Genomic DNA, 26,081 nt, shown 5'->3' on the forward strand with positions numbered 1-26,081 from the left:
CAGCGCCTGAAATGAACGTTTGGTTACTTGCGTGTTTCACATACTGATGAGAATCGAATGCTTTTCTCTGCTTCTCTTCCAGGAGACGGTGGCAGCGAGTATGACCGACCTGGAGAGGAAGAACCTGCGGCGGGCCATGTACTCCCGAGAGGCGGCCAGGACTGAAGACGACGAGGAAGGTGAGAGGTCACGGGTCTCAGTAAATGTCTGCCTGATTACATGATGATTGCAGTCAGTGCCTTAACAATTTAAGCCTGATTATAATGTGTATGTGCGTCAACTGTCTACAATGATACAGACAGGTTGTCGGATTCTGTTTATTTGCAGAGCAGTGGCACTTGCTACATTGAAGCTGAAGCTCTTCAGCTTATATTAATGCTCAAAACGTCTTTATTGTCCAATATATTTCATGTTCATCATTTGTTTTATTCTGTCTGATCAGTGCTAACATTGCATTAAACAGTCCGGACCTTCTCGTTCTCTCTGGTTCTGGTGTTTGGTGTCTCGGCTTCTCTTCTGACTTTCTCAGCCATCGGATATGACCCGATCTGCTCTCCAGTTCTGGCTATACACTGAATCTGATCCTTTATGAGCCTGTCTCTCTGTGTGTGTGTGTGTGTGTGTGTGTGTGTGTGTGTGTGTCTGTCTTGGCTGTTGAACATGCTACTGTATTGGAAGTGGCTAATGTGCAGTGGCTGTACTCGTTTCCTGTGCTCTGTGTTGTCTCCTGTGTGCTGATGGCTACCCAGGGTGGACTTGTACGATGGCTCCAGCACCAGAAATTGCCCCCTTTCTGGATGAAGCAGGTGTGACCAGAAAGCATGTGGTTTGAAAACAACAACAGCAACAAAAGCCCAAACGCCTGAGCTTCTCCCACCATCTCAGAGTCTCATCCTCCATTTATAGTCTTTTCTTTGTCTCACTTTATCCCCGAGCATGTCTCGCTACTGCTCCTGAAAAGAGACGTAGCGTCAGCATGACTGTAGGTGATGCTCGCAGTAGTCTGTTTAGCTCCTGCCACTCATTTTGCTTGCTGCACGAGGGATGCAACATATTTACTTCAGGGGTGTGGAGGCCGGAGGTCGGAGGTCATGAACAGTAGCTCCTCACCCCCCAATTTTGACCCTGAACAAAAGAGAAAACCCCATTCATGGGAATGAGTATCTGCTTGGCATCGTAGAACATAGACACTGTCATTCCCTTCTCTCACTCTGGGTTCTCCTCTCTTGTGACCCTTGTCCTCCATTAGATTCTTCTCTTCTCTCCTGTCCTGTGTCAGCAGTGGTTCCTCAGACACGTGGAGAGAAAAGGATGAGCAAATGTGTCCAGAAATGAAAAGAGAAAGAGTTAGAAATTGAAGATAATGAGACATCTGGTAAGGAGAGTAGGAGGAGAAACATCTGAAATGTCAAGAGAGTGTATGAGCGCTGAGTCACAGCAGAGGAGAACACAGTTAGATACAGAAATTAAGATTCCCTGAGGCAAGAAAGATAATTGAAAGGTCACAGTTTTTATTTTCCAAAGGATGATTATGTTGTAATTTCGTCCTTAAATAAATGAAGGATTCCACCAGAATAAATCCTGTTTTAAAGATGGACGACACATTTCCACTTCCTCTTGTTGGTTAAAAATGAAGCCACATGTTCCTGGATACAGGGGCCACCATCTTGCTTTTTTATTTTAATGTTTACAGTTAAACAAACATCAGTTTGAAGAACATCCTAAAATGACAGAAATCTTCTTTTTCGTTTGGCCCTTGTCCCATCCACCAACATGGAGGAGTTAGATGATTTGGCTTCACTTTTGCTGCCATGTCGTCCATCTTTAAATACAGTCTGTAATCAAATCTGCCAAATCGAGAATTTTAATTTTAACCTTGGTCTCTCTCTGTCCCAGAAGAATCCCTGGAGAGCGACGATGACGATGACCTGTCGCAGTCGATGCGTCAGCGAGCCACCATCCCCTGGCGCTCCTGTGGCACCTACCTGTCCTCTGCCGGGCTCCTCCTGCTCACCCTGCTCCTCCTGTCCCAGCTCCTCAAACACTCCCTCATGGTGGCCATAGACTACTGGCTGGCCCACTGGACGTCGCAGGTCATCGCAGCCAAGATAAACGCCACGGCTCGAAACTGCACCATCGTTAAGGTGGGACACTGAATTGTTTTTTGTCTTTATTCATAGCTGTAGAGCCAAAAATATCTTTGTTTCTTAATTGATCGGCACTTTTCAGGCTGATTGGTTTGGTTTCTAAGTCTTATATTGATTCATGGCGGTCATGACTCTGTCAAAGGATAAACTTGAGTTTAAAACTTTAGTTCTATGACTTTGAAAGCAAAAAAATAAGACATAAGAATGTGAGAGATTAAGACGTCACAATGTCGATTTGATTTGAACGCTGTCAGCGTTGCCTAATGTGAGTAAACATCTTTCGATTTTGTTGTGTTGGTCCGACCAAACAAATAATATGATGCCATTACATCGGGCTTCAGGAAATGACCACAGGCATTTCTTACTAAATGATTGTTATAAACAAAATTAAAGTCGAGGGACCCAACGGCTCAGCTTGTTGGTGTGTTTTTTCATTAATCTGTATAAAACAGCCCTTACAGTTGCTCTTTAAAAACAACATATTGAAAGGAAGAAAAATACATAAAATCACATCTATATCTCCATGAAGAACAGACCAAAGAGAAATTACATAACAGATTTTTCTCTCTATTGTTGTGAATGTCAACGAAGCGGCGCTGGGTGAAAATCACGACCACAGACGCTGGCGGCTCCAGACGGAGCGCTCGCTCACGCTCCGTCTGGAGCGACGGCAGCTCGGCCTCATCTGCATATTAGAGCAGAACTAATGCATCTGAGAAGCATTAGGTGTAGGGGGTTGTCAGTGTTTACAAGATGGTGGAGGGAGTTTCATTTTAAACACTTCACAACTGGTCTGACCTGAGGTGAACCTTCATCCCAACATAAACAGAAGTATGTGCGTAAATGAAAGACAATTTGTCACCTAGTGCTTTAGATTTTAATTTAGGTTTAAGTTCTCTATTCCCACAAAACCAATATAGTCTGTAACTGGTATTTACTAAGAAACACACTGAAAACACATTCACACGCAAGCTCAAAATAATCATTAACCTGCAAATAGCAGCAAAGGTTGAGCTGCATCGTTCACATGTTGAGGCCTCACCAGCTGTTGGCAGGTGATCATGTTCCAGGACCAAAAAAGCAGCTCCATCATCGTGCGAGTGTGTGCGTGTGTGTGTGTGTGTGTGTGTGTCCATCCAGTGAACCAAACATGCCAGGTCACATTTCACACATTCACGTGGACAATAAAGACAGTCAGCCGGGGGACAGGGAGTTGTTTTGAAGTGCACCTTTTCCTCCTGACTGCTGAGGACGTCTCTTCTTCAGTTCCCTTCCAACAGGTTCACTGAATCCCTGAATTAGCAGTCAAGAGTAGACAGATTGTCGCCTGCATGTCCAGGACATCTTGGCCGGCCGAGCCTCAAACTGTGTCTCTGCCAGGTTTATCTGTCCTCTGCTGTACTCTGCACTAATCTACTGGTGGGCACAAGTCCTGATCTGCTGTCCAACGCTGTCTCTGGCACATTAATGCAACTTTATGTGACTGCAGGCAGCTCTCTGGAGTATGTTTTAAAACTGAATAATCACTTCACTTTAAATACACTGAGTGATTCTGTTCATCTATACGCTGGAAGGGAAATGAACATTAAGAGGATTACACGAGAAAATTCTTGATATCTCTCGTAAGGACTTGTCTGTGTTGAAAAGCGTCTTTTATAATTTAACACTTATGATTTTCTATCGAGAGTCGAGTACACGCAGACGCAGCTCCACATCCCGACCATTCTCATATCCATCTGTACAACAAAAAGAAGTGGAGACACTATACTTTATAATTAATATGAATTAACAAACATGACTAAAGATTTTCAGCTGTTAGCAAAGCAACTGTGTTTAATGGGTGAAATTATAATTTTTTTTAAAAAGAAGCTTGAGATTCAATGAGTCAAACTGTGAAATGAAGTAAAAGCTAAACTGAGAAAGAAAAAGAGCAGCGTCTCTTTCTGTTTGGTGTTGACAGATCCGCTCTGAAAGCTTCACTGCTTTTTGTCTCCGAACGGCTAATTTTTAACCAGCCAGAGTTTAATTATGCTTATAATCACAGTGCAAGCAAACTGAGTGACAGCGACGGCCCTGCTCTCTCTCACTCTCTCTGCACACAGTCACGTCCTTAGTAACCCTCTCCTTCTCTTTCTGTGTGTGTTTGTGTGTGTGTGTGTGTGTTTGTGTGTGTTTGTGTTGCAGCACTGTGGTTTCAGTCACTCGTGGTACCTGTCGGTGTTCAGCGTGTTGTGCTGCCTCGGCATCATCCTGTGTATGGCCACATCTGTCGCGGTGGAGTGGACCGGACTCAAAGTGGCCAAGGCGCTCCACCACAACCTGCTCAACAAGATCATACTGGCCCCCATGAGGTACAGTGCTCAGTGACTGGTGTGTGTTTGTATGTGTGTGTGTGTGTGTGTGTGTGTGTGTGTGTGTGTGTGCTGCAGCCCTACCTTAGGCCAACTGACAGAGATGTGTACAATGTGTGTGTGTTCCCATCTGTGTGTGTGTGCTTGTGTTAAAACAAATCATTTGAAAGAGGAATCGCGTTAAAAGCACCTTTTTTTCGCCCCATTACTCAGCAGAACATCTGCTTTCTGTACACAACACCCAGGAGACACTACTTACATTAGGAAGCTCACATGCACATGACACAGCTGCACATACTGTTAACATACACTCACTTAAGAGGTCTGAATAATGACCTGTCAATCAGACGGAAGAATTTACACTGAACCCAGCTACACAGCATAATATTTCTCATTATTTAAATCCCAAAAAATAATATGCATAATAAAATATAATTAAGTGCTTGACGTATTTTGTAGATTAAAAGAACAAGCTGTCCCTTTCAATTCAATCAAGCTGTTCCAGATTTCACTCACTCATAGATATCAGATCCCTAAATGGGCCCAATTCTTTTCATCAAGATCCACGATTTATTCCCTGGGAAAAACTGTGAAAATGTTGAAAATGTTGAAAAATAAATTAAGTGCAAAACGATTCCTGGATTTTGTGAGAATCCTCATGAGTGGTTCAGAATCACTTCAGCTCTGTTTTGGCTCCTCCAGGCTGTTTGAGACGACTCCGCTCGGCAGTATCCTCAACAGGTTTTCCACCGACACAAACACCATCGACCAGCACATCCCCACCACCCTGGAGTGCCTCTCCCGCTCCACCCTGCTGTGTGTGTCCGCCCTCGGTGTCATCTCCTACGTGACCCCCGTCTTCCTCTTCGCCCTCCTGCCACTCGCCGTCACCTGCTACTTCATCCAGAAATACTTCCGCGTGGCGTCCAGGTGAGTCAGGCAGGACAGACCGATGGATCTCAGCCACATTCTCCTCATTTAGATGTTCGAGATTTAAATCAAACATTTTGATAAAGTTTGAGGTATTTACTGTTTGTAATTCTCTTTACATTCAACAAAAATATGAGTCAACAGATTGAGAAAGATAAAAGTTAAGCGGTTTTCTTTGAGAAACAGAAGTTTAAACCTTTTTGGTGAATAATCGTCTTGTCCCTGTTTAAATGGGTTTTCATACCTGCATGTGACTGTTTTTATTTGTTTTATTTTAAATTATTTGCTGCCAATATGTTTTCTTTCATTTTAAGACCTAAAGTAACAATTGAGAAATAATTTCAGATGCATTTTGGACATGATTCTATTTAGTTAAATAATGCTTTTATTTTGAAAAAACACAAAAGATAGGGACATTGGATTTCGAGAACAGAAATAACACACACACACACAGACACACAGACACACACGCACACACACACACACACACACACACCATTGTGACCGATATCATTTGAACGTTTGCTTCAGTTGACAGTTCTCTCTCTCTCTCTGCTGTGTTTGTAACATCTGGTCAGGGACCTGCACCAGCTGGAGGACAGCACCCAGCTCCCTCTGCTGTCCCACTTCTCTGAGACAGTGGAAGGTCTCACCACCATCAGGGCCCTCAGGTCAGTGCTAACGTGCAGAGTCTCCCACTGTGGCTACTCTACGTCCTGGAGTCCAGTGGCTGAGTTGAATGAAGTTGATATTGTTGCCTCAGAGTGATTCAAACTTATCTGATTCTTTATCTTGACCATCAGCTTATGATGAAACTTGCTGTGGAAATTTTACTGAGGGTTTTTGGATGACTAGGGATAAAAGTTTGAAAAGTTTTCTTAAAAATCTGTATCTACCAGGCAAATTTTTTTTATGGAAGCATGATTTTGAATTGCTTTATACACTTTAAACGTTTTTCTAATTCCAAGGAAACTAAAGTCTGAAACAGAGAAGCTCAGTCTATTGTTTGATTTTTCAGAATTAAAAAGTCTCATCTTACAAACTTTGCATATGTGGCTTTCTGACACTCATTTAGTTGAATAATTACTCAGGGAAAGGATTATACTTTTACGGTCATTTTTATTTAATTCCCTTTAACCTCCTCAGACTTCATGAATTCGTCTCCCGTCATGGTTTTAAATCAAGAGAGGTGGGATAATGGATTTCAATTGCAGTCATTATTTCTATTTAAAGAACAGGTCCTGAAGCTAAACGAATAAAATAATTTGTCTTTCTCCCTCTCCTGTAATTGGCTTTCTATTTAATTGGTGGATGTTGACACCGAACCAGACTGGACGGAGAACGGTTACTGTTTCTGTAACTTAATGAAATGATCTTTTCCATCTAACAGGTACGAGCCCCGGTTCAGACAGAGGCTACTGCAGTACACCGACGCCAACAACATCGCCTCGCTCTTCCTCACAGCCGCCAACCGGTGGCTGGAGGTCCGCATGGTAACCACCTCCGATCTCTGGAGCATGGTTCAGTGCTGCCGACTGTTTCACTGTCTGGCAGCCGCTGGTTGGCTTTTTACTGCAGAGGCTGCTGGGACACAGATTCCTCCATCCTCCTGTTCACATTGAATATAAACTTCATGTGATATGTTCAGAGTGTTTCCCAGCATAAGAACTTAGAGATGTTTACAGACACATTGATATGCACAGGGCTTCTTGTTGACACATTCTTAATTCTTAATTCTTGACACTAAATTTATGTCTTTTTTTTTTATTATTTAGTGATGCTCTCTCTCTGTCGTGCTGCCACACTGACATCTCTCTCTCTCTCTCTCTCTCTCTCTCTCTCTCTCTCTCTCTCGCTCTCTCTGCAGGAGTATATTGGCGCGTGTGTGGTGCTGGTGGCAGCTGTGGCCTCCATCACTAACAACCAGCAGTCCACTGGTCTGGTGGGGCTGGGACTGACGTACGCACTCATGGTGAGAATATGTGTGTATGTGGTGTGTGTTTACCAATGTCCCAAAAGTGGTTTCATGTGTTTATCTATTTAAAAATAATGCATCCTCTGTGAAGTGCCTGTTTAATTAAAAGCGATCCTGTAAAAGAAAACAAATTCTTCACAGCCGGTTCAGCAGAGACAGTGTGTGTTTTGTGTGTGTGTGTGTGTGTGTGTGTGTGTGTGTACATGCGGGGGACATTTACCCACCTCCTCCCCTCCCTGTATCAGGTGTCCAACTACATGAACTGGATGGTTCGAAACCTGGCAGACATGGAGGTGCAGCTTGGCTCGGTCAAGAGAATTAACGGTCTGCTCCACACTGAACCAGAGAATTTCGAGGGACTGCTCAGTGAGTGCAGCAACACACTTTCACTGTGTCTTAAATAAAACTTTCACTAATTCAGCCGCAATAAATCTCATCTGTTCTCTGCAGGAGCATCTTGATGATTTTTTCGTCTCTCAGTATGAAGTTTAAATTTAGCACAGGCAACTCAAGCAGGGAAACATAATGCCGAGGGGATTAGGACTGATTTAGTATTGATTTATCTTCCCTCAGCTAATACAAGTACATCCCTCAAGAATCTGTACAGCATCCACATTGCCTCGAAGCCAAAAACGATTTTTTACAAAGAGTCCTGACCAAACCAGACTTATCAACAAACACATGAGTACGATAAGGACTAGCTAAAGTGACCTCAAACAATCTTCAAGATAAATGTACTCGACATGTGTTTGTATGTCCTAGTTTGGTCCCATCTGCTAACCTGGAGGAGTCAGGGTTTGTGACCATACTGCAGCCCGCCACCAGGGGGTGATCGCGTTGATTAGGCTTTACTTTTGGAAAGTTGAGATGTTCCCTCCACTGACGTGTCTGTGTCCGTCTCAGATGTGTCTCAGGTTCCTGAGGGCTGGCCCCGGCAGGGAGAGATCAAGATCCAGAACCTGAGCGTCCGATACGACGCCTCGCTGAAGCCGGTGCTCAAAAATGTCAACGCAAACATCAGCCCCGGAGAGAAGGTAAACAAACAACTGACTGAACAAAAACAATGAAAGCATTCTGTGAATTTGCGATGTTTATTAGCTGATTGGTTGATTATTGGCTTTTTTCAGGTGGGGATCTGTGGCAGGACAGGCAGCGGCAAATCCTCCTTCTCCCTGGCCTTCTTCCGCATGGTCGACATGTTTGAGGGTAAACAATTAAAAGCAGCTTTGTACTTAATGTCTTAAATACTGAGAACCCGATCGATGTGTCTGAGTGTTTTTCCTCCTTTCACAGGGAGGATCGTGATCGATGACATCGACATCGCCAAGCTGCCGCTGCAGACCCTCAGGTCTCGCCTGTCCATCATCCTCCAGGACCCCATCCTCTTCAGCGGCACCATCCGGTACAGTGCACTTTCACGTCACCTTCAGTTCCACCAAACAGGAAAGACTCCTAACAGCAGTTTAGATGTGGTCACAGAGACTGAGATGGATTCAGGAGGCAGAGGGGGAAACGGTTACAGGAGCTGTTGTGCCGAATGTGCTCCACTTCAGAGACACTTATTAGAAGCACAAGTGGAGCAGAGAGGGGGTTTGAGATAAGAGGACATTCCTCTGAAAACGCTTCTGTAGGACAAGGTTATTTTTAGACTCCAGCAGCAGTGACCATAAAAGCTTAGTCAGAGAAGAGGAGATGAGCAGAGATCTCATGGAGCGGTGTGACACTGTCTGTAGAATCAAGAAAAAGTATAGTTAAAGACAGGTGAAGGTTTACATGGTGATCATGATGAATTCTATTCTTTACTTTAACTTTACTTTACCTTTACTTTAACTTTACTTTACCTTTACTTTAACTTTACTTTGATCCTGTCTTCATATTAACCTGAATATCTTTGACGTTTGGACTGTTGGTGCAAAACAAACCCACTGACCACCGTGGGCAGTTCTTTTTCACATTTTTGATGATGTTTTATAGATCAAACTGGGAAAAACAATAAAAGGATTCACTGATCAAAGTGTGTTGTGTGTTGTGTGTTGTGTGTTTAGGTTCAACCTGGATCCTGAGATGAAGGCTACAGATGAGATGCTGTGGGAAGCTCTGGAGATTGCTCAGCTGAAGCCCGTCGTTCAATCCCTTCCTGGAGGCCTGGGTGAGGAAATCCGACTTTGTTCACAAGATCCAGATTTGTTCATTTGGATCTGCACCGAAATTCACAAACTCGTTAATATCAGTGATCCTTGTTTCCCATCAAGATCTATGAATTATTCCCAGAGAAATCAAGAAATTTAAAAACTAATTATTGGATCCACCCCCTGATCCGGATCTGCACCAAAATTAAATGTGACCCACAAAACGTCCTCCCAACACGTTTCGTAATAATCTTTCCAGTAGCTTTCGTGTTATCCTGCTAACTGACAAAGAGGAAAACAACCTCCTCAGTGGAGGTAACATAAATCTAAGCTCATTGTGTTTCGCTGATGTGTGCGAGGGAAACGATTCTTCCTTCTTCTCTCATCACATCCGTCATCTGCTCGTGTGACTCCACACAAAGATCCAGCGTCTGTATCACAATACAGGAGCATTAATTTTTCAGCCGAGCTGTATCATGTGTGTGGCTGCTCCGTCCTGCACAGACCCGACAGCTGCACACTGCAGCAGACTCAGGATCAGATCCGATAGAAGCCGAGTGGCCACGTGCCTCATCGACAGACTTGACCTGCCCTGTACATGATGAATGTTCGGCACGCTGATGCACTTGGCCTCCGGGTCGGTCGTTTATCATTATAGTCGTCTCAGCTGCTGCTCAACTCACCTGATGTGTTTCTGCCTCAGGAGACACGGAGCTGCTTTCCCTCGTCCTGTGTGACAAATGTGTGTGTTATTGTAGGTGTGTGACATGTTGACACTGAGCTACTCACTGTGTTAATTTATGTTCAGGGCAGCTGCTTGTTTCATAATGGATCTTGTTCTGTCATCCAGGAGTTAATGATTCATTAGTTTAGTAACAGCGCTGCAACAACATAGTGTTCTTTGTTGCTGGGAGGCTCCTCATGATGGGGGGGGGGGGGGGGGGGGGGCTCCTCGTTGCTGCGGCCATGATGAGACAGTTGATGCAGTTTGTGAAATTAATGAATGTCATCGTATTTTGAAGGTTTTATTATGTAACAGGAAGAAAATACAAATAATCCAGTTAAGGATGATTATGTTGTCAAGCCTGATTGATGGGGATGTTTTCCAAACTTCGAAGATTATTACTGTTGTATTATATTCGATTTAAAGTATTAAATATTCGTCTGTTGTTTGTCTTTCAGATGCCATGGTGACGGAGGGAGGGGAGAACTTCAGTCAGGGTCAGAGGCAGCTGTTCTGTTTGGCCCGAGCCTTCGTCAGGAAGAGCAGCATCCTCATCATGGACGAGGCCACGGCGTCCATCGACATGGCCACGGTCAGTGTGTGCTTTGAGAGAGCTGCCTCCCTGAGTCAGGAGAGGTGATAATGGAGGGAGGAAACAGGTGGAGGAGATGAGGAGGCAGGAGGTGGAGGAGATGAAGAGGCAGGAGGTGGAGGAGAGAAGGTTTAGCAGCTGATTTTCATCTGGAGACATGAAAGATGAAACAAAAGAAATGCAGAAAAAAAAGGATTTTATAGATGGACCTATACTTGTTTAAGGCGTCTTGACCTTTATGACCTTATAAACTCTAAAATGTAAATATATCCATTTGTAAAAGTAAAAATTTCTCTTGAAAATGAAAATATAAGATGTAACTAGCAACAGGAAAAGCAAAACTTTGATCTTGTTGTCTCACATCCATCTGTTGGCGATGATCACATGTTCTGATCGGGGTTGGTTCAGTTAAGTTTGTTTATTTCAGTGTAATACAACAACTTTACAAAATAAAACAATCCAAGTGTACTCACACATTCCAACATATGAAAAAGGAGCAGGAAGATGAGGAAAGTTTGGATCATGGATTTAACTTTTAACTTTTTTACATAAGAGAAAGGGAAGAGAGAATGATTATAGGAGGATAAAAACAGAAGTCAGAGTGGGGGAGGGGGAGGAGGAGGAGGAGGAAGTGTGTGCGTGAGGCAGAAAGCGAGAGGGACTGAAATGGAGGGAGGATACTGAGTGCCGTGCAGAGCCTGGGGGGAAACTGTGTCTGTGAACGACAGCTTCTTACTTAAGACCCGCTGCGTAATGACGGGTAACAAAGAGCCGACGTTCCTGGTTTACATTAACGCAGCCGATCTGCCCTGGAGGAAACTGTTGGATAATGAAGCTTCAAGAGAATGAGCGACTGTTGATGTCATATATTCGACATGTTCTTTTATTCATGAAAGTAAGTGTGTTTGTGTCGCCCTCCTCTCTCCCTCTCTCTCTCTCTTCACAGGAGAGCATCCTGCAGAAAGTGGTGATGACTGCATTCGCTGACCGCACAGTGGTAACTATAGCAGTGAGTATCTCCCCCCCCCCCCCCCCCCACTGAGGATGCTATTCTTCTAAACTGGTGCAGCGACCACAGAGCAGATGCTGCAGGATGAAGGTGAAAGTTAAAAAAAGATTAGAGACAAGAGAGGAAAGGTGAAATCTGAGGACGTGCTGGACATCCTGGAGGAAACTGTAACCGTCCATGTTAAAAGACTCAAAGTAATGATTTTCTGTTATTTAAAGCAATACTACGCAACTTTTTTTTAACATAGCAGCTTCAAAATTTGTTTAATGGTTCACTGACTTGGAATAAGGAGACCGTTAACACTTTCCTGAACCTTGTATTTTGCTCTTTGTAACTTTAGTGAGCGGGTACCATCTCCTGACTGATGGTCGCAGCTTCATCTGTCAGAATCTGATCCAGTAGATCATTTAACAAGGATTAGAAGTCATTAAAAACCAGTGTTCTAAACAGGGTTTGGTGGATTTGTTACAGCAGCAGCTCTTCTGGTTCAGGAAGCCGGGAATCATGGGAAATCTCCAATGTTCAGTTGTGTTTCAGTTGGGTGAAGTCGATTAGTTTTTTTAAATCCATCGCTCGGACACATGTGGCTGCAGGGGGCGCTGTCGCTCAGTGAAAGTGACACAGTGTTGCTTTAACATCTCGTTAAGGAAGTTTCACTGTAGACCAGCGACCTCCGCTCTCTCTGATGTAGTAATGGTTGTCTCCTCCCGCTCTCCACCTCGCAGCATCGTGTCCACACCATCCTGAATGCCGACCTGGTGATTGTGATGAAGCGGGGCATCATCCTGGAGTACGACAAACCCCAGGCCCTGCTGGACGCGGAGGACAGCGTCTTCGCCTCCTTTGTGCGCGCAGACAAATAGCACACAAAAAAAAAAAGATCCAAAGTGCAATTGCCCCATGGAATATATTCCTTTAAATTTTTTATCACGTTGTATTATATTTGTACATTAAAAAATATGAAATCTTTGTTAATAAAAAATAAATTATCATTCACTTTAGTGTTTTCTCTTGGTCATGATCACAATAGTGAGTGTTTTTTGTATGTGTGTGTGATGTGTTGAGCTGGGCAATATGCCCCAAAACTATATCACGACAATTATTTGTTTTTTTAAAGACTTAACATAACTCGCCAAAGAACAGACAAAACACAAAAATCAGACACACAAAAAAAGACAGATAAATATATTGTCACAACCGTATTAATAGGCCAAACAACCTAATTAGGCAACAAAGTTGCTAGACTAAATAAATTTAAACAATCATTTAAATAAATAGATAAATAAATAGATTCTCTTTTTTGTATTAAATAAAAGTTTTATTCCAGTTCACTGCTTTTGAAGTGCATCATTTCTTTTTGCAACACATCCTTGCGTAGGTTATGTTTATCAAAGATTCTAAGTTGATAAACATTCAAAGAATCCACGTCCTTCTTTTTCCCAACAAAATGATCAAATCAAAAATGTTACATAAAAAAATCTGGTTTTAGTCATAATTTCATTGCTTTCCTCAAACCTACCTCCAGAAACTGACAGCACCAGAAAAGATCCACAGATGAAATAAAAACGTCTTTTATCTGACTCTATTTTGCTTCAGAGTGAAAGTTTTAGTTTTAAACTCTTACTTCAGAGAATGAAAAACACTTGCTAAGAAACAAAACATGTTATAAAACTGTTATAAATCAATTATTTCTCAGATCGACTCACTGTCTTTACAAAATAGGAAATCTTTTGAAATATGTAGAATTTTTGTGATAATGCTATTGATACATTTCAAATATAGTTATACAAATTTAAGCTGAACAGTTGGCACCAGTTAAAAAACTGAAACAGGAGTAAAAAACAGGAAAAGTAGGATTAAAATTAAGCTTCCTGAAAACTGCAGCTCAAAGTTCAGTGATGGTGTCAGTGGGATGAGAGCGTGCAGCCGCTGGAGTCAGGACTGACACGTGACAGAAAGTTATGTGGATGCCAGAGAAGCCCAGTGGTCTGTAAAATAAAATCTGTCATGAAAAGAACAAGGGAGTAAAACCCAGGACTCGAATCTGTCTCATGTGAGTGAACTGCCTATTTGTATATTCAGGCTTTAAAACTGCTGGAGATAAAAAACCAAACAGCCTCAGGGTGAGTTACAGAAAGTGCCCTTTATTTCTAATGTATATTCACAGTGTGAGCTGCCAGCTGCACCACTGAACTGCTTCTAACGCGTAATGGTTCCTCACTGATGATCACAGGAAGGGTATCAGCGAGCGGAGGGAGGGTCTCTCCACCAGCTCACGTTACCAGGCTGAAGTCAGCGCTGAGCCAAGTGCGCCACATGAACCTGTCTCCTCATCCAAAGGTGATAAACCTCCGCTCAGCAGCTCACCGGGCTTCGACCTCAACGTTCCACATCTCGCTGGGTTTCCTCTGCACACAGGCTCCGGTGCGTCGGTGCGCAATGGGACGGGGCAGCGCGGCGCAGCAGCAACGCCGGGACGGTCGGTCGGTGCGCTGAGTGACGGCGGCAGCTGCGGAGCTGGAAGACAACTCTTCTCATGGGACGTGGCCGCGGCTGTGAAGCGCCTGATCTGGAGGCAACGTGAGGAGCGCACATACCTCCAGTGACCGGGCCACACGGAGACTCTGCCTCCTGCGCACGACAGCGACCGAGGAGCTGACACCCGTGAGAAAAGGCCCCGGGAGAGAGATTGAGAGAGAGCGAGAGCGAGAGCGAGAGAGAGAGAGAGAGAGGGGCGAAGAATTCCTCTTCCAGCCTCTAGCCTGGCAGAGAGAGATCCCTCAGAGCCACACGCCGGTGGCACCGTAGTATGGGATAGATATGTTGTCCAGGAAAGGACTCATTCCTGAGGATTACCTGCTGACGCGTCTGGCTGAGGGGGTCGTCCAGCCCAAGTTCATAGCGAAACCGGGGAAAGCTCGGTTCGTCGCCAAGAACGGCACCTGCAATGTTGCGCACACCAACATCCGAGAGCAGGGCCGCTTCCTGCAGGACGTCTTCACCACCCTGGTCGATTTAAAATGGCTCCACACGCTCGTCATCTTCACCATGTCCTTCCTGTGCAGCTGGCTCCTCTTCGGGATGATCTGGTGGCTCGTCGCCTTTGCGCACGGCGACTTGGACCAAAGGGGAAACGACTTTGTCCCGTGCGTAACGGGCATCCACTCCTTCTCCTCCGCGTTCCTCTTCTCCATAGAGGTGCAGGTGACCATCGGCTTCGGCGCCCGGATGATCACGGAGGAGTGCGTCTCCGCCATCATCATCCTGATCGTGCAGAACATCGTGGGCCTGGTCATCAACGCCATTATGCTCGGCTGCATCTTCATGAAGACGGCGCAGGCCAACCGGCGCGCGGAGACGCTCATCTTCAGCAAGCACGCGGTCATCTCCGTGCGCAACAACAAACTGTGCTTCATGGTCCGCATCGGCGACCTGAGGAAGAGCATGATCATCAGCGCCAGCGTGCGGATGCAGGTTGTCCGGAAAACCACGACGGAGGAGGGCGAGGTGGTGCCGCTGGACCAGATCGACATCCACATGGACAACCCGGTGGGCACCAACGGCATTTTCCTGGTGTCCCCCCTCATCATCTGCCACGTGATCGACAAGGACAGCCCCCTGTACGATATGTGCGCCTCCGACCTGCAGCACGAAGAGCTGGAGGTGGTGGTGGTGCTGGAGGGGGTGGTGGAGACCACCGGCATCACCACGCAGGCCCGGACCTCGTACGTGGCGGATGAGATCCTGTGGGGCCAGCGCTTCGTGCCCACGGTGGCCGCGGAGGACGGCATGTACGCGGTGGACTACTCCAAGTTCGGCAACACGGTGAAGGTGCCGACCCCGTGCTGCAGCGCCAAGAAGCTGGACGCGGCGGGGGGCATCGCCCGGTTCAAGCTGAGCGAGGGCGTCACCTTGCGGCCGTCCGTGAGAAGGCGCCAGGCCTCCTCGGGGATGCGCAGGTCCCGGATGGACGTTTGACAAACTGATGAAACGTGTAAAACCAGCATTTCGTGTGTGAACCAATCAAGTGAAGCTTTTGTTGTTTTCGTCAAATATACGCACATGATTTTATACTCAGGGTCTGTGATGAAGCACAAAGTCGAAATTCACAGAGAAGCCACACCTGTGCATGAAGAGGATGAAGAGGATGAAGAGGAGGTCCAGTTTGACGTGCCTGATATTTTTATATGATTAAGAGTTGCCTGCATGTATCTAAGAGAAATAAAGGAGAAGTGCGATGTGGATACATGTGATTTAAGTTTTGTTTTTTTATGTGGCCTTAAAGTAATAATGCTACCAGTTTAACATCTGATCAGGGATCGTGACGTTGTCGCCTTTAACACAATCAAGATAAAATAGGTTTTAAGTGATTATTCTACTATAAACAAAAATTATGCAATAAATAAGAAAATTATTTATTTGTAATTCAGCAGAGGGTTGTTTCAACTTTGCTTTATCAAATCAGAAAAAAAGATGATTGAACTTTACATCCAGTGTAAGATATATTTCCCTGCAGTATATGTAGATGTGATAATTTCCTCGATCTACCAACACATTAGAATAGATAACTACTTGTGTAGCACCTGTTTCACAAGTTTTCTAGCATTTCGAGCGTGATTTCTTGATATTTATTAGTCAAAATTCTGTATATGCCACTATATTTATAACTATATACGAACCCTCATCCCTAATCGTTTGTTAGATCAGACTCTAACTGGTGGTATTAATGTGTTTTTTATCAGTAAAATCAAATGTTTAGTTTATCATAACTTTTTTGTTAACTTTTCCAAAATGTTGAAATCTGAAATCATCAGCTGACCTATCCTTGACTTTTCCTTTCATATTTAAAGAGATCCCAGTGTAACGCAGTCTTATTTTTTGTGTGTTATAAATCTGTTCTCTCCACACTAGAAGTGAGATAAGCCCGATGACATCACTCAGACACCATGTGTTCCTCCTCAGACATGACACATCTCCTCCAGAGTCACACGAGTCAAAATTGCTGAGTAGTAATTCTGTTCAGTTCAAATGTTTCTTTCCTCTTGAATCACTCACACATACACATTCTAACAAAAAGACGCTGAGACACGGCGGCATTTCTCTCTTTTATTAGATTATAATCCGCAGAGCTTAAAATATTAAATTGCTTTTAACTTAGTTAATAATTAAAATACATAAAAAAACGAGAGCCAGAACTGAAGAACCCTGCAAAAAAAAAGATTTAAAATAAATAAAAAAGGAGAATTATAAACCCATCCTCCTCCATACAGAGGCTATGTCTGACAGAACCCGCTTGTGATTCTTTGTACAGTAAAGTCCAAGCAGACTGTGCATTTTTCTATACATTTGTAATGACCTCTTTATTGTTATTATTTCTGACCTAATTCTCCTCTGATAATCTTAACAGCAAATTTAAAAGGGACAGGTAAAAAAAAAAGATTTTTGAAGTTTTACACCGTGAGCACTGGTCTGTTAAACAGCAGAGCAGCTCCACTCCCATCACTCTCACCCCTCTCCCCCTCTGTGGGCCTGCAGACATTACCTCATGTCTTTGTCCTCTGCTGCAGTGTGTGGTAGCGGTGGCGTTTAAAGCGGCGGCTGCTGAGCGAAACGCCAGGAAACGGCTCTGACTCGGCTGCAGACGGGCACCAGTCTGTCTCACAAAGCTTTCTCACTCTGATCAGATCAGAAATCTATCATACAATCTTAATATTTTCTTCTCCGTTTCCCTGTTTCTGTGGTTTTTCTCTATGAGTTTGCTGCCCTCTACAGGTAGGCTCAGGGACACACCATTGTTAAGGGGGGGTACACCAGATGCTATTATGTGACTGTGGTTAAACACGATTTGTTGTACAGAGGAGTCTGGAGAACGAGGGACAGAGAATGGAAACAAAAACAACAAAAAAGAGAAAGAGAGCAACATCTCTCTGGCAGCAGTGACGTATTCTCTCAGGTCCTGAGTAGGAAGCGCTTTAATCATCCCCGGCACAAACAACCCAAACAGTGATTGGCTAGTATCGCCCCATCAGGCAGTAACATGGCTCCCTACCGGCCAGCGCAGTGGCCATGGGTGAGCAGAGACTCCTCTTCTCCACACATCAGCACTGTACAATAGTAGGTCAAAGCAAAGCAGAGCCCCCTTCCTCTACTGTATGTCAGGCAGAGGACAGAGGGGACGTGAAGGGCCAACAGACGCACCTCCCCCTCCACCCTCCCCCACGACACAAAATAAAACTCGATAAACCCCAAAAAAAATGAAATTAAAATAAAATAAAAACCAAAATAAAACCTACACATACTTTTTTGTTCCTAGTTTAAATTGCAGAGAAGATGGGAGGGGTTTGCCCCTGGGAGGAACGCTCACGCCAATTCCTGCTGGCGTGACAAACCCCTCCCCGCCACCCCAAACTCCCCCCTCCCCGGAAACCCTCCCCCCTTCCTTGCGGCTGGTTGGTTGATGTCAAAGCGAAATATAAGGGTAGTGGAAGGTCTCTTAAGTCCTGCTGGCACCGAGGAAGGGGGGCCAGACTGTTTTTCCTTCTCTCCTCTATCTTCTATCACCCCGGGGGCTGTCGTCTCACCGCCGCGACCTCCCTGCTCATCTCTCCGTCACGTGGTTTTGTGAGGAAGGGGCGGGCGTTGAGGTTGGGCTGGAGGGGGCCGGGGCGGGCGCAGGCGGCGGGGCGGGCGCACAGAGGATTTCGGACAGGTCGTCCATGATACAGGTCTCCTTGGGGTCGACCAGGTTGAATTCCCTTACGAAAACGATGAAATGTGCATACAGAGTGTTCAAGTGGCCCTGCAGGTCCAGGGCCACCGTCTCTTTAAAGTGCGCCCAGTAGAGGTGAGCCAGCACGTGGTACAGGTACCGGCAGATCTTCTTCACCAAGGACTCAAAGGAGTTGGGGAACTCTTTGCCTGAAAAGAGAGAAGGAAACAAAGCCAGAAATGATCAATTCATTATCTGATAAATCATTTCAGTCACTGTTCAAGCAACAACAACTACAAATGAATACAAGTGAATATCTGAAATTGTGAGAATTTACAATGAGCACTTCCAGACTTAATCTCGAGACTTAATCCCCCTGCTGTATCCTAAAGTATGCAGCAGGGGGCAGCAGCCCCTCACGTGTCACCCAACCGGCCTGTAAACAGAGACACTCACCATATTTTGTAGGAAAGATTTCCTCGTCTGTGACCAGTTTCTGACAAAGACTCATTACGAAGTCGACATATTGTGGAGCAGTGCACTTCGTCTTCTTCCCCCTCTCGTCATACCAGTAGTATATTCTAGAACAGAGACAGAGGAAGAAAACATGTCAGTGCTTGTTGTCCCTGAGTCATTACAAAATAACAAAAGACAAATTACTGAGGAGTAGGGAGTCATTACATAACTCAAGTGGTTCTTAATGAATCATAACAAATCAAAATAAGTATTTTCAAATGTATAGTTGAAGCTATGGCAGCAGCAGTTCAGACACGAACAGGTGTACTTCCTGGAATAAAATAGAAAAGGGAAAGCAGATGAAGTATGAGACATCACCTGCTTTATTTCCTCATGACCCATTATGGTTTAGCGACACTCTATAACATCTCAGTTATTATGTGATCGTGTTGTCATTTCAGTGAACCTGCTGAACCCCTGTGCCCTGATGCTACAATTTCCTGATTGGGCCAAATTCCCTGCAGTCATGGGAGTTAGCAGGACGCCCACCGCCCCCTCAGTCCTCCAGCTTGAACCACCGCTGGTCAAATATTTCCGGAGGCAGATAGATAGCTGACGCAGAGAGCTGGAGTGCAGGCACAAAGCAACGGTTAACAAAAAGTCAAACGGCCGATCAGCAGACGATCAAGCACCAGGCGGGTGGGATGAGACAGGGCCGGTGAGGAGGCCACAGACTAAAGAAAGATCTCAGTGACCTGGAGATGTCAATAAAAAGCTGAATATAAATGTAGTGTTTCATTAGCGTGGGAGAGCGAGTCAGTGGTGCAGACGTTACGAATCCTGAGGAATGTAAAGCGTCCACAGAAGGGACCCTGCAGGAGGAGACCTACTGACCACAGCACCGGCTGCAGACTCTTACTCACACAGGATTAGCCTTTGTGTTTATGTGTGGGAGAGACAGTGGCTGAACTACAAACATGTCTCCTTCACTCCCACATACACACAGACGAGAGTTATCTACAGACATACATATTATTATATAGTACAAATACTGCTACACAAGGTGATGTCAGGTCTGTGATTCGCTGGAGGCCTGTCTTGAGTGTGCCCCGCCTCTCGCCCAGTGAGAGATGGACATTCAGCCCCTGTGATTGTACACACATCAAAGGTCAACCAAGGTTACCGGGTGGGCTAGTGGGCTCGTTATAATTTTGGTAAATATGAGTCTTCACAAATTCCTTGTGACATTAGTGCAGTTCTCATTTAATAAAAAAAAATTATCAAATTTAATTTCCCTTGAGGTTTCAATTGGATTAATTGGGTTCATTGCTGACTTAAGCGACGAGTGTTTTATCTCCTTTAATGTTATGTTTAAATGTATTTATCATCTAATTTCTTCTGAATATTTTTAAATCCATTCTAAGTACAGAGCCTGAGAGAGCTTTTTACACGATAACACATATCGAATTATTGTCTTTTATAGCCATTAATTTGACCACCTTTATCATTTATACATATTTATCATGAGGTTCTTCATCTACATCTGTTTGTTTGTTGACATGTGCTTTTTGACACGTATCACATTGGATGTTTGTGGGATCATGAACGGGGGTATGCTTCAAATAAATCAGCACCTTGGGATCAATAAAACCGTCTGAATCTGAAGCTTAATGTGCTTATTTATTTTACCAACAAATTCCAGCTAATAAAGAGTGAACGTGTATTACCATCTCTGTCACACACACACACACACACACACACGCACACACGCACACACATCCACCCACCAATATAAAATGGGTCTAAATAGCTTCCAAATGGTTCCGTTCCCTCATAGCTCATGGAAACAATTTTCTTCCAAAAATAGTGCTGAGCTCTGCCTTCGGGCCGGGGCACTGTCGCGGCTGTGGCTCAGTCAGGCTTTCACCACAGAGGAGGTGGGGGTGCCAGGTCCTGCCCGGGCAGGAAAGGGTGGGGTTCTGGGTAGTGGGCAGCGGAGTAAGCTACAATCGTAAATGGTGGGCCTTGTCTTAGAAACACAGCTTTGACAGTGAGTTTGAATCAAATTAAATGAATTAAACATTTTAGTCAAATCTGAGGAGACGCCTGAGAAAAACAAGTCTAACTCTGTTTTCCCCTCATTACCACATTAACTGTGTTTTCCACAGATCAACACAGACAGCGCAAACAAAAAACGTGTTAATCTGCTCTGCTGCCTCCTCTCTCCACATACCGCAGGCACAGCACCTTTGCTTCTTGCCTTTACAGGGTGTGGGTTAGTGGCAGTAGCTTAAGGTAACAGCAGTGGAAAAATCCTCTGTTGACTAAGAGGTTAACGTGTGACAAGTTTCTTTCTCTCAGCAGATATGTCACATGTCATCTCTCAATGGTTGTGTTGTTTGGCGTGGATGCCACTGACACATCTCTTTCCACAGTGAGCATGTGGGCAAGTTTGCTTGCTTGTTGTATGTGTTAAGAGCCGTGTAGTGAGTGTAGTGGGATATCAAGTTTGTCCAGCCTCGAGTAGACACAGGGGGAATGAAGGGCTCACGTATAAAAGACGGCACCGCGCCCCGAGCAAACTAGTTAGATAAACACTTACAGTAAGTCAACTCCCCTCTGTTAACGTGAACTGCCTTCCGTGTCATGATTGTGTTCAAACTACTGCACAGGTTTTGCTGCTCACAGTAGCGTTTAAACACCTTTGGAGAAAGACGCAGCTAAAACTTGCTTCTAAAAACATCAAGTTCATAATTTGTCTCATAATTTTTTTTTTGCAGAATCAGTTTCAGCCTTGAAACATTGTCCAAACTTTAAACATGAACTCTTTCGGTGACATATGGTTTGATAACATTGATCCATCTTGGAAATGTGTGTGATGTGAATGTTATGTCCAATTTATCAACTGGTAAATAATATCAGCTGAAATTCACAGCAATATCAGTGTCTGCGTTTTTGTTTGCATATATGCAAACTTTTATTTTACAAAATAAAACAATGCACGTGCTAATATTTCAATATGTTCAGGCTCTATATATTTATGTATTGCATTATATTTTCATCAAGTGATTTATAATAATGTTTTTGGTTAAACTATAAAATATCAAGCGTCAGGACCTGATCTTAGGAATCATTTTTAATATATATTGGTATTCTAACATTAGCTGCAGCTGAGCTTTAAACAACCTACTGTGGATTGTGTCCTGCATCACATCCACTGGAATTGCATTTAAACCGGATTTCTTTCTAAAACTCAAAGTCAGGAAACAAACGAAGTCGTGAACCATCCTTTAAAATACATGAATAGACGTTGCAAGCATGCAAACGCAGATATGCAGGGTTTGCTGTCTTGCAGCTCTAATGCAAATATACGGGTTGCTGCAGTCCATTAAAGCTGCATAATGCACATTCCTAGATGGACTGTGCAGATTGTACAAAGACCTAAATTAATGCAAGTGCACTCTGCGGGTTGTGTGTCGCTCGTCGCTGACCGGGGAAGACGTCCCCTGATGAATTAACCAATGGGAAACTGGATTTCAGATGAATAAACCAATGGGGCCTGAGCAGGTGAGAGATGAATAAACCAAAACGTGGCAGAGGTAACTTACGTGTTGCAGGCCGTCATGGCTTGACAGGTGTCCCCAGTGCAGAACTCTGAGATGGTGCTGTACTGCAGGTTGATAAGGTTGAAGAAAGTTGTCGCTGTAGAGAAAATTAGAAAGAGAGAGAGATCACAGCGTTATTCAGTGCATGTAGCCTGCTGCTCACATGAATCCCCGCCTATGTGAGAATGGCATTAATGAATGACTAAAACCCTGTGAGAATATATCAGTGAACCATTTGTGTCAGGTCACGTTCTATGGATGACGAGGAAACGCCTATAGTAATACTTTCTGCCTATTTAACCATCGCAGTGATGCATGGAACAGTCACAGTCACATGCAATACTCCGTAAAGTCACGACATCCTTCCACGGTGTGTCTGTGCATTTGAACTTCAGTAAAAATACAATCAGGAAAGAAGAGGTGGCTGCTCCAGTCACTTAAGACACGTACAGGTATTTGTGCCGCGGGGGAAACTCCCTTCGCAACTCGTTTTACTGCAAACAAAGCATTAAGCATTGGCTCTGTTAGATGTATGCCGATATGTGGGAACTTTCTGGTATGGTCACATTCTGTAAAATGTATGTGTTCTTCAGAAGACGTTAATTTACTTGAAGCTTGCAGCAGCATGTCTGGGAAAACTCCTCTATTGCGCCATACTTTTTATTATATAAATACTTTCTTACGTTGATTGGCTGCTACACTTACAGAACGTTGGGAGGTCTGAGCACCACAGGCAAAACCCCTTTAAAAACATTTAACAAGAAATTGTTTCGGCTTCTGCGCTGAGCATCTCTGAGCTGCTGCTCTGCTGGTCTGGCTCCAATGTGTGAGAACAGGCCTGAGATTTTCTTGACGTCATGTTGAGGAAATAATCATATATCATATTGAAATGGTTGCGGTGCATTCAATGACTTTGTTTCCTCCCCCATCAAAAGACTTAGTTTTCATTAATGGAACAAATCCATCCACAGGACTCATCTGGTCTTTTCCGGCTAGAAAAAATAGGCACGAGAGGCAAAGCATTCAGTGACAGTACGGCTGGTTTATGCTTATCGCCAGAATTAAATTAAATGACTTTGGTTATTACTGATTTGATTAAAAAATGATTAAATCAAAACATTTTTTGCAGCCCTAGCGATTGTGTTCCAGTGAGAGGTTGACAGAAGCCAGCTTATGTAACTTAACATTTTTGAAAAATGTCCCATCTGTTTTATAACACCATTCCCCAAGCCTGAAATAAAAATAAAAGTAGAAAGTTTGTTGTGTTCCTTTTCCCTTAGGAGCACCTGGATGGTTTGGACACAAAATCCAAACAGAGTCAGGGAGACAAAATAAAGAGCCTCATGAAAGGGGACACTGTCGGTTTACCAAGCTCTAGAATAGATCCTCAGAATGACAAATATGAGAGCTGTTCCACTGCACCCAGACAAAATCTGTCAGTTATCGATGATGTTTAAAGAAGCTGTGTGTGTGTGTGTGTGTGTTATTGGAACAGGCTCAGCGTTGTGCCATGCCTGGATTTTGTTAACGGCTTGGCTCTGCAGCACCACTGGAACATCTCGTTGTCTCCAGATGACATGTGCATACCAACTTGGAAAAACAATTCCTAACTCCTGAGGACTAATTCTAACAGTAAGATTAAGGAGTTTTTATGTCTCAAGTATGATGATAAATCCTTTGATTATAAAAAAAAAAAGAGGGTATGTTACACCAACTTTTTCAGGTTTAGTAAAAGCATAAGTGCTTTGTGATCATCATGCACAACTACCACCACTGTCAGTCACTCACTGTTGCTGGCTAGCCATTCGTTGAGGTCTATCTCTCTGGGCAGAACCACCAGCTCCTTGAGGTCGAAGTCCACCACACGGATTTTCGTGAACTCTGTCTCCAAGTACTGCTTCTTCTCTTCTGTCGGAGGCTTCTTTCCATTTGGCTTCGTCTTCGACTTCCTGCCACACAGAAGAAAAGAGGAACGGTTAAGGAGATGCAAAGGACTCGACAAGGGTGTCAAAAAAAAACAGAAAGAAGGGAAAAGCAAGGTTTTAAAAAGAACCCATGGACAACGAAAATGCCAGATTTGACCAGTTAGTTGGATCCTGTAAAGAATGAAAGAAGAGCATAGGTATTTTTCCAGACAGGCTTACATGAGGTCACTGGGAAAACATCTTGTATACAACCAGATACTGACGGAGTGACAAGAAAATGCCAAGCCAAGACTGACCCTGGAGTACGATCAGCAAAAGATGGTTGTGCAATAAAATATTTGATGAACAAGAAAGTTAATGCGCTGTGAATAGAAAAAGCTTTTTGCAGACAGAATGTTATAAATGTATTGTGGCCTGAACCCTTAACCCAGATATCTGTACACCAGAGAAAACAGAATCGGCGCAAAGAAACACAGATCAAAGCAAACAAAGACTCCTCTGTTCTTGTACCTGACCCCTAAATATGACCTCTGACCCAACGCTAGGTCTATAGCTTCCACCCAGACAGCCGTCCCCTGCGCCTTGTACTTCCACTGCTAGTTTTAGCATAGGGATGTCATATCACACTCCTCCTGCACTTCCAGGGGCTGTAACCTCTCTCCCCCCCGACCCAACCCCCTCTGCTCCAAGTCTGTAACAGTGGAGGCAGTGCAATCTGGGGTCAACAGTCGGAAGGATTGATACAAGAGGCAAATAAACACCAGACGATTGAGAGTGAGTCGGGAACAAAAATATAGATTAATGTGATCGGCAGCTTCGACAAGTTAGAGCTATAAAGAGTCAAAGTATTTTGTCAGTCCTCGTCCTCATCTTGTAAAGACTCTATTCCCCTTCACAGATTATCCACTACATCTTCATTTAGCTCCTTCTTTTCCTCTGCTACTGTTGTTTAAGGTTGCTTAAGGACAGGGGAGTTTCAGTTTGCTCCCTGAATTTATCGTAGCCCTGCTGACCCGCATTTCCGCTTGTCTCGCACTCACCTCCCGCCCATCTCCTGTCCTCAAGCCTCCTCTCTCCAAACACCAGCTCCAGCTCCTGGACCGAACGAAGCTGTTTTAACAGCAGCAGCCAAGAACCCTCTCATTTTCACTTGGACTTTGCGGCAAGTAACTGATGAATTTACAAAAAATAGGTTGTTTTACTGCAGGTTGACATGGAGCCAGAGATATTGGAAGGACTAGAGAACAGAGGGGTGAGTGGGGACAGCGGGGGGAGAAAGGAATGAGGAGAGGAGGTAGATTGACACAGGCCCAGCTGATATCCATGGGAACTAATAAACACTTACAAAACATGACAGGACTGTGGAGCACAAGGCCTCTTGGCCAGAACAGTGTTCAAAAGCCCTCTGCAGTTTAATTCCCCTTTCCAGGAAGCGTCGCCCTGCTTTCCTCCTCGGCAAACAAGGGAAGGCGAGTCAACAGGCGGATGCACACAGAGCACACAGCCGTATACTTTGTAAATGTTTGAAG

At 44.3% G+C, this 26,081-nt stretch overlaps 3 protein-coding genes across 8 annotated transcripts in view; 2 read left to right on the plus strand and 1 right to left on the minus strand.

Moving 5' to 3' along the window:
- abcc8 (ATP-binding cassette, sub-family C (CFTR/MRP), member 8) overlaps positions 1 to 12,732 on the plus strand; it is a 40,249-nt gene extending 27,517 nt beyond the window's left edge. Inside the window, exons 24-38 of the mRNA XM_053427732.1 lie at positions 83 to 179; positions 1,897 to 2,144; positions 4,332 to 4,498; positions 5,201 to 5,428; positions 6,007 to 6,099; positions 6,819 to 6,921; positions 7,296 to 7,400; positions 7,649 to 7,769; positions 8,307 to 8,437; positions 8,531 to 8,609; positions 8,697 to 8,805; positions 9,449 to 9,552; positions 10,715 to 10,848; positions 11,795 to 11,857; positions 12,583 to 12,732. Coding sequence (XP_053283707.1) covers positions 83 to 179; positions 1,897 to 2,144; positions 4,332 to 4,498; positions 5,201 to 5,428; positions 6,007 to 6,099; positions 6,819 to 6,921; positions 7,296 to 7,400; positions 7,649 to 7,769; positions 8,307 to 8,437; positions 8,531 to 8,609; positions 8,697 to 8,805; positions 9,449 to 9,552; positions 10,715 to 10,848; positions 11,795 to 11,857; positions 12,583 to 12,720 — 1,920 coding nt within the window. The 3' untranslated portion in view covers positions 12,721 to 12,732. The remainder of the gene's footprint in view (positions 1 to 82; positions 180 to 1,896; positions 2,145 to 4,331; positions 4,499 to 5,200; positions 5,429 to 6,006; positions 6,100 to 6,818; positions 6,922 to 7,295; positions 7,401 to 7,648; positions 7,770 to 8,306; positions 8,438 to 8,530; positions 8,610 to 8,696; positions 8,806 to 9,448; positions 9,553 to 10,714; positions 10,849 to 11,794; positions 11,858 to 12,582) is intronic.
- A 1,945-nt stretch (positions 12,733 to 14,677) lies between these two features.
- Positions 14,678 to 15,835, plus strand: kcnj11 (potassium inwardly rectifying channel subfamily J member 11). The gene has a single exon (XM_053427731.1). It carries the CDS (start codon positions 14,678 to 14,680, stop codon positions 15,833 to 15,835), a length of 1,158 nt encoding a protein of 385 aa, XP_053283706.1.
- A 1,114-nt stretch (positions 15,836 to 16,949) lies between these two features.
- mob2a (MOB kinase activator 2a) overlaps positions 16,950 to 26,081 on the minus strand; it is a 58,008-nt gene continuing 48,876 nt past the window's right edge. For 4 of the 6 annotated variants that reach the window (XM_053426251.1, XM_053426249.1, XM_053426250.1 and 1 more), the window contains exons 2-5: positions 24,416 to 24,576; positions 22,631 to 22,724; positions 19,023 to 19,147; positions 16,950 to 18,775 (exon numbers count right to left, since the gene is read on the minus strand). In XM_053426251.1, coding sequence (XP_053282226.1) covers positions 18,456 to 18,775; positions 19,023 to 19,147; positions 22,631 to 22,724; positions 24,416 to 24,576 — 700 coding nt within the window. In that variant the 3' untranslated portion in view covers positions 16,950 to 18,455. Of the gene's footprint in view, positions 18,776 to 19,022; positions 19,148 to 22,630; positions 22,725 to 24,415; positions 24,577 to 25,592; positions 25,723 to 26,081 lie in introns of all 6 variants that reach the window. The other 2 variants (XM_053426254.1, XM_053426252.1) reach the window with 1 other exon arrangement.

This window comes from Pleuronectes platessa, chromosome 7 (assembly GCF_947347685.1).
Source record: "Pleuronectes platessa chromosome 7, fPlePla1.1, whole genome shotgun sequence".
In the NCBI taxonomy this organism is placed as follows: Eukaryota; Metazoa; Chordata; class Actinopteri; order Pleuronectiformes; family Pleuronectidae; genus Pleuronectes; species Pleuronectes platessa.

What these genes read in the sequence shown, in the direction of transcription:
- kcnj11 (XM_053427731.1), top strand. Translation starts at nt 14,678, where the DNA reads ATGTTGTCCAGGAAAGGACTCATTCCTGAGGATTACCTGCTGACGCGT.